At 41.1% G+C, this 8,121-nt stretch overlaps 1 protein-coding gene across 1 annotated transcript in view; it reads right to left on the reverse strand.

Moving 5' to 3' along the window:
- Positions 1-7,871, reverse strand: part of Ci (transcriptional activator cubitus interruptus) — a 146,700-nt gene extending 138,829 nt beyond the window's left edge. The window contains exon 1 of the mRNA XM_072008633.1: positions 6,539-7,871. Within this exon, the coding sequence (XP_071864734.1) occupies positions 6,539-6,795 (257 nt within the window). The 5' untranslated portion in view covers positions 6,796-7,871. The remainder of the gene's footprint in view (positions 1-6,538) is intronic.
- Between the last annotated feature and the right edge of the window lie 250 nt (positions 7,872-8,121).

Raw genomic sequence — 8,121 nt, forward strand, 5'->3', positions numbered from 1 at the left:
CTCTTCTATTTTTCTCGCGACGAAAGGTCTTGAATCATAGAGATTACAGCGCGTACAAACGGCGTAATGTATTCGCGGACAGCCTAGACGAGTGTTACACGCGGGACGCGTTCGCCAGAGAAAACGACAACCGTTTGCATTTGCAATCGGCAAGTGCACTTGGATCGCATTCACCGCTGGCCAGGAAGTGTCTGGCCGATCCTCGAACGCTGTCAACGAGCAACGAGCCGTGGGTAATGAGTAACGGCGTGATTGTGCCGGAAAATGCAAATATCATTGGCCTGTCGTGTTCCGAGATGAATCTTTGTTAAATTAAAGGGAAACTGAGCAAAGTACGGATTGTTTCTTGCTTCGAGAGTCACGTACGACTTCCTGTTTAAGTAGAGGAGTTCCTATCCGTAGGAGGAATTCATATTGGATCTTTTTATTTAGAGAAACTTACGTACAAAAATTTTTGTGTGATCTAAGAGAAGTAGGCTGCACTGATAGTCTTGCAGAATCGAGTTCACGTCTAAAACGATCTGTCAAAACTCCTGATAGGATACAGGGATGAATATACAGACATATCGATTTCTTCGCAGTTTGAAAAAATATTCCATGTAATATTTACTTTGCCATATGGTGCAGGACTTTGGACAGTTAAAATTTATTTGCTTTGTCAGTAAAAACATTTTTTCTTCAGACTGCCATCATTTATAGAATTATTCAAATGTTTGATAAATCCCAGGACGACATTTTAGATTACAGATGCTAGTTTATGGATCAAGAAGTATATCCTACTTTAAATGTTCCAAATATAATGAATAACTTTGTCACTTTCTAACACTTTCGCTGCAAAAAAATTGTAATTACAGCTGCAAGCTACGTTAATATCATCCAAAAAGATCCGAACTTTTCAGTTTGCAATTACATATGAAAAGATCTCTAAACTTTGGACAATTCCGGCTAGTATACGTTCTTAATGTTTATTTGGAGGTTGAGTTTCCAATTTCCTAATTACATGTCAGTAAATTTAATCTCGCCAAATCTTATCGTGGAAAAGAAACGCCTTATAACACGACGCAAGACGAAGAAGATCGCGTGAGAAGCGACTAGAAACGCGATCGAAAGGATCGAGCAGCGACGGCCGGCGTGAAATTCACAGCGCGCGTCGCTCAGGCGTGTTCCCTTCGGCCTGTTCGTCGGATATTTTCGTCTCTTTACGAGGATACGCGAGACGCGGATGTATTTTTGCCATCGGCGTGTGTTTTGCCCCCCGTCACCATCCGCGATATCGTCCATTTCACTCCCCGTGACGAAGCAGCGTCCTAAATGTCCAGCGGATGCACTCGTTTCCGACGCGTTTCTCCCCACGACTCAAAATCGCCGCCTAGCGGCGACGCGTCTTTCGAACCTCGCGCGTTCGATCGATGAATTTATAGCGGAACAAGAATGGAGCAACGTTATTTACGACTGTGAGACGAAATGGAAACGCGTTGGAGAAGAAAAAAAATGGGATTTAAAGGATGAACTGTGAATCTTTTGCCGCTTTTTGTCGACCAAGCGTGAATGCTTGACATCTTGTACGAGATTAAAATTAGCAATTGTGTTGATGTTCGTAATAATTGAATTAACTGTGAAATGAATTATGTTCTTTGAATATATCTTTAAATAATTAAGTTCCGAATATCCGCCTGTATCCTCTGTGACGTTCTATTTAGACGCTAACGAGAAGGTAGCGTCAACTGACGTTTAATGCAACTGGCAATAAGCTCCACTTTCGGCTAACCTGCTATGTGCGGGAATACTGGCACGGGAGAGAATTAAAGTTGTTCGAAAGTAAATTAATGATATAAAATGATTTATTGAAATCGTACTCGATTTCGATATTGACAATTGACTGACGGATATGAAATTCTTCGGTTGACAAAATGATGATTCTTCGGTTGGCAAGTGATGATTCTTCGATAGACAAAGTGATAACTGACTCTTTGATAGACAAAATGATAACTGACTCTTCGATAGACGAACGAATAATTAATCTATAATATTCGATAACCGAACGGTAAATATTTTCATACTGACTTCTCTGAGTCGCTACATTTATATCCGTCGGAGATGAAAAAACGTCGGGGTCTTTCTTTTGAAGATGTTTGGGAAGATTTGCTCAACTGCAGACTTTGTTTGCAATTTAAATTGTCTTAATATCGTTATAAAAACATAGGTAGATGAGTTTTCGCAAGATATAGCTTTTAGCGGATTTAACTACTCTTCACTTCAAATACTGTAAACACGGTTTCGAATAAACGTTTTAAATTACATCGGTTTAAGAGAATTTATCAATTTTACTTTCGCGCTACGGATCGCGGAGCGTGACATCCTCAAACAATAAAAATCTATCGAATGATAAGGTGCATGCTGGAAAATAACGTTTCAACACGAAAACGAAAGAGGAATATACCCAAGAGGAAATAAAAATTGTCAGGAATAATACTGGACTAGGTATCACGATGATGAAATGATCGAGAAGGTAGGACGTCGTTAAGGATCGTCGGACACATCGAACGGAAGAATTTCACGGATGATCGAAGGGGTGGTAACGATCTGGCTGGCTGGTGTAATTAAACGCTTAATTGAACCGACGCTGGCTGGCCAATTGGCTAATATCAAACACCTGCTACTTGCTCGCTCGATCTGACGATCGAAAGTAATTACAAACGGGAGAGGGAAGTTGCTTTTCCTTTTCTGCTTGTATCTTTTCCCCTATATGTCCTGCCTATATTTGCCCTGCCAAGATAATTGGCACGTGAGACTCGTGCTATAAAATTTTTGAATGGATAAACGATGCTTATACACTAATGTCCAAATTATGCATAAAAGTACCAGAATTCGAAATTCTTCTTTTCAACCATTACGTATGTAAAATTTACACTTTGCTGCATTCTTTGAATTAATTTTTGAATCAACCATGTCTCTTTGCTTTAAAGAAGTTTCTTACCCTTGTAGCCTATTTCGTACGAAAAACTCTATCGTTGATATACACGATACATCGTTTCAATTTATGCTACGACTTTTTTTAAAAGATTCTACCATTTATCTTCAAAAATGAACTATTTTTTTATTATGGAAGTACGTAATCCGACATGGTCTAGCTGCCATGATTAAAGTTTTGTTATTTTACTGGATAAAATCATATTACTTAACGACAGTAATGTCACGGTTCAAACAACTATTCTAACCCATTCCTTGTAACAAGCAATACACATTTACAATATTTCATCAAAGATGTCCCAAATTCCAAAGACTAATATCTGGACGACAAAAGAAAAATTTGTCGTATCGTTAAGTCATTGAACAATTAATAAATTTCTATTTCAAACCATCCCTTTGAACAGTTCCACTTTTCCCGATTGTATCACTTTCCCAAACCAGGTAGTAAATCAGTGATATTAATTGAACAATTTCTCCAAAATCGACGAGGAATTTAAATGAAAAGTCGTGGAAGTGCCGCTGAGGCGAGGACGATTGTCGCTTCCGTTCGAGTATCGTCCGTGAAAAGGGTTAAGCAGGCCGTTTAGAAACGTCCAATTATCCCCTGGCGTGGTTCGTCGGCTGAGCGTTTCCACGAGCCCGTTAGCCTAGCCTTAACAAGTCGCCGAGGTAATCTCGTTGCGTGCAATAGCGTGTCGTGTTTGCGGAACGTGAAAACGTGCGAAACCGCCTTAATTAACTCGATTAAGACGTTAAGGAGCTCCCCCTCTTTTCCCCGTCTGATTCACCAACGCCAAACCGTTCGCAGTTTCATCCCTTCCCTTCGTATCTCTCTTTCTCGCGCGTTAAATACATCATGCGTTATAACGGCGAATTCATACGATCCGTAAAAATATTCAGAAAACGCGATAAACCCTCCCATATAACGGCAGTTATGAATATTAAACTAATTGCAAAGTATTGTCAGACCTATCAATTTACTAAATCTTCCTTTTTTTTTTAATGAATATTTTTATTATTGTAGATGTACATGACTGGGATATCATTTAAAGGATTGGAATTTTCTCATTCGCATACGACTATTTATATTTAGAAATGCATTTTGTCTAGGATTTAGCGAAATAGGAATCTCCAAAAATAGGAGAAAAATTTCTCAGCCACCGTACTTAAAAATGCAGCACGTGATTCTCGCATTGTACAGGCGACCATTATACTTTAACCCTACAATGCGAGCATTTGTAATTTTTACGGTTTACAAAACCGTTTCATTTATCGCGAATAACAGATACATTTCATTACCTAGTACTAACCAACTAATGTATCAAATTATTACCTACAAGTAAAACGTGTAATTGTTGTGTCGTAAAAGTAAAAATAAAGGTCATAAAAGTTTCATAAAAGCCTGTAATAGTGAAATATCCTGTCTTAAAGTTAAGTAGCAATTTCATAATGGATCTCGTCGTGATCTTTGCAAATTATTTTTATCTTTCTTTTCCATATAAAAATGAGCTGTTATCGCGATTCAAGAGAAACGTGTAGAAAAGAAGCTAAGGGGTGACCTCGTGTTCGCCAGAAATCATTAGGGGTAATTAAGAGCCGTGAATGGAGGCGATGCGTTGATAGATAAGCGTGATTGAGGGTGATACACGCGAGGATTACCACGCGGCTCGTTGATTCTCATTCAACGATCGTTCCTCGCCGACGAATCGTCGGGATCTCCGTCGCCAGAGTTTTGCGCCGTTTCGCGGGACTCTAAGTAGCCGCGTATGTAATCTAATTGAATTAAATATCGCGTCAAGTCGGTCTGGATGAGTCATTCGACGTGCAAACGTGATCGTTTATTCTTTCAGGATGATCGAAACGCTACGCTGTTTAAGAATTATCTGTCTGATTGCGCCAATAGCTGTGTTCGGTCAGAGGAACGTATAGTGCCTTGTTTAACGAGAAATTCTTAATCATCATCGGCGCGATAATTACGAAGTTTTCAGTGGAGAAATTCACTTCCCTTTCGAACGAGGAAACTCGATTGCTCGAATGTGTCAATTCGAAAAAATTGAGATGCGACGTGTAGTTGCGCTTAAATCTTTCCAATTTTCACTTCCATTTTCGCAATATTTTTTATGAAATTATACTTACAGCCTAGGCATTTTCAAATTAGGGCTTGAAATAATGCTTTTATATGGAACTAGCGGTGATGATGGAATATCTTTCTAATTTGCACTATAGAGAGTGTACCTATTCGCATAATTTTATTGTGTTTTCGTTTGATCAAGTTTCTGTCAAAAAGACAGGAGAATGATTCCAAAAATTTGGTATCAATTGGAAATCTGCAAACTAAGTATATTATACCGAGAGGCTTTGCTGATGCAATGGAACTTCGAAATTATCATTCACATAGCTATAACTTCGATAATTGACATTCCATGACACAAAGATATGAGTGAATAATTGAAGTTTTATGGACGTACGTTTACACAATGTAGAGTGATTGATGTCTCAATTAGTTTACGCGTCAACAATCGGTATATTACTCCTGAGTAAATACTCGTCATTAACAATTGCTTTCTCTCATTAAACTTCGCTCCCAATCAACTCCTGCGACATTCTTGCTTTTGGCATCTAAAGACGCATTCATTGAACGAAAATTAATTATAATGCAACATTGAAATTTATACGTGTATACAAAAGAATTGCAAAACCATCTTTATAGTTCTTTCGACATTATCATACAATTGCAACTTAGCCATTTCTAGCTACCCTCGTTACTTATCATTCAATTCCTCGACCATCAATCATCCCCAGAGCTTTCTTTCTCCCTATTACCCTACTCATTCACACTACCCTAACAGGCATCTTGCTTCCTGAAAATCGATCATCCTTCAACTTCCTTCCCTATTGAACCACAAATTCAAAGGAGATCTATCTTCGCTTCAATTTACCCCCAAAAATCAATCCTATCAATTTTCCTTCTTTGACTTTCTTCTTCTCGTAAATATACATCTTTATCTCACAAAAAAAGCTCTGAAAGAACCTGTTACATTTAGAGCCTATTTTCAACTCTTGATTTTAAGAAACGCAAGAGTTCATATCTTTTTTATAACCGACAAATATATATATATATACATGTTTCCTAATAGACTTAAAATTCATAGCCACGTTTTAATAACACGATATTTCCAGCGTTATCATTGGTCCCTAGTGTGTACAGTAACAAACTTAACACACTTACAGTCGGACCTTTTGAACTATATATTTCGTTATTGACGAGCTCGCGATATTTTATACAAGAGTTTTAATTTATATTTTTCAAACATTTCCGCACACTCCTATCCTTCTCCGATTTTTCGCAAACACTTGTTTTACTTCGTGGTAAATTTCATATTTTGCGCCTTGTACGTTATTACGATCGATGACAGCCAATGTCATGCATACGTTGAACTGTCGTGTACGTGGAACACTCGCCGTAAAAATGTTAAGTTCAATATGAGGACCCTAAGTCTTACATCTACGGCTTATTCACTGTCCCGTAAAAAGCGACATCAATATTAAAGATAATATGGAGACTTACGGATGAGGCGGTGGAGCATGGAAAGCTGCGGCGGCGGCAGCGGCGGCGGCAGCCGCGTGATGTTCCCATGCGGCGGCAGCCGCCGCGGCCGGATGAGGCGGAGGCGGCGGTCCATGGTGCGGATGAAACGGCGGTGGCGGCGGATGCGGATGCGGATGGAATGCCGCATGGAACGCCGAATGAGGGTGATGCGGGGGCGGCGGTGGCGGTAACAGGGAGAACGCCTCCTGATGATAGGCGACCTCCTTTTCCGGCATTTTGTTCTCGCTGCTCTCGAGGCTCGAGTGCCGCGCCACAGAGGGTGCCTTCGCTGCCTGCTCGTCCAGGATCAGGGAAGATCGTCCTGTCTGACACCCCGTGTCCGACGATGCGAACCACCCTCGATCCACGATTGCATAGTCCGTCGATCCTCAACAGACCTTTTCGCTCTTCGATCTCGATAATGACTCTCTTCCTTTACTCGTCTTTCCGGTTAACAAATTGATTATTTGATTTTAAAAAGATTCAAATGGTTCCTGATGGTAAACGGATTGCATTTCATGTTATTTCATGTCGTTCGATGAAGATGAGGTGGGTTAGGTGGCACAGAGCCTTCCGTCGGCTGTCGTCTAACGTCCTCGTGGGAAATGGTTTTATTAATCCTTGAAAATTATTGCATTTGTATTTGTTTCATACGGATCTGTTCCTTTAAGCGACGAATCAGTGGATGATTGCGTATTTTCAAATCAAGACGATCTATGGCGTTCCCAGAATCGTCAGGACCAAGAAGAGTCTTTTCCAGTTTGTTCGAGGTAACAGAACGCTTATTATCTCGAGGAAGATTCCGTCCGTTACGATGATCATCGGACAGACTATTGCACTCGAAAGATCCAACAGTGTGATTAATCAGTTGCCAAGAGTCAATAATAACCGAAAGCACGGAGGAAGCTTTAAAACTCCATCACCGGATTATCCAACATCCGTGCCAAAATCACGGTCACCGTGGAACAGTCCGTTCGCGTCACACCATGACGAACAACACCACGCTGTACAGATTGTCCCACTAATCGTCACACGGTCTTTCACCCCGAAACATGGAAACAACAATAACAACAACCACTACCAAACGTTTCTTCTACCTATAGGAAAATATGTCCTTGCAAGTAGAAGGAATCCAAGTTTCTTTGCGAGACGCGCAAGAGAAATGATCACGCGGTACACGAATCCGAAGGTTCGCGGAAAAGCCAGTGGCAAGTCCCGGGGGTTAGACGAGAGTCCCAAAAATCCGCGGGCCGAGGCGTGTGTGCGGGCTGTCACGGTGCTCGTGCTTTGGCGGGTATGGCGGTACTGAGGCTCCACCACCACCACCACCACCACCGTTACCACCACCATCACGCTTCGCCACCACTACCAACAGCAGCGGCAGCACGAGCAGCGACGGACGAACGGTGGTGGACTCTTAGCGGAACGAAGACGTTCTACGAGGGAAAATTCAAAGTTAGAACGAGAGAGAAGATAGGACGTACGCCCCTGGCCGCGTTGGACGAGCGATACGAGCAAGATGGAACGAGACGGCGGAGTCCACAAATACGGGGGAGGGAGAC

This window comes from Bombus fervidus, chromosome 8 (genome assembly GCF_041682495.2).
Source record: "Bombus fervidus isolate BK054 chromosome 8, iyBomFerv1, whole genome shotgun sequence".
In the NCBI taxonomy this organism is placed as follows: domain Eukaryota; kingdom Metazoa; phylum Arthropoda; class Insecta; order Hymenoptera; family Apidae; genus Bombus; species Bombus fervidus.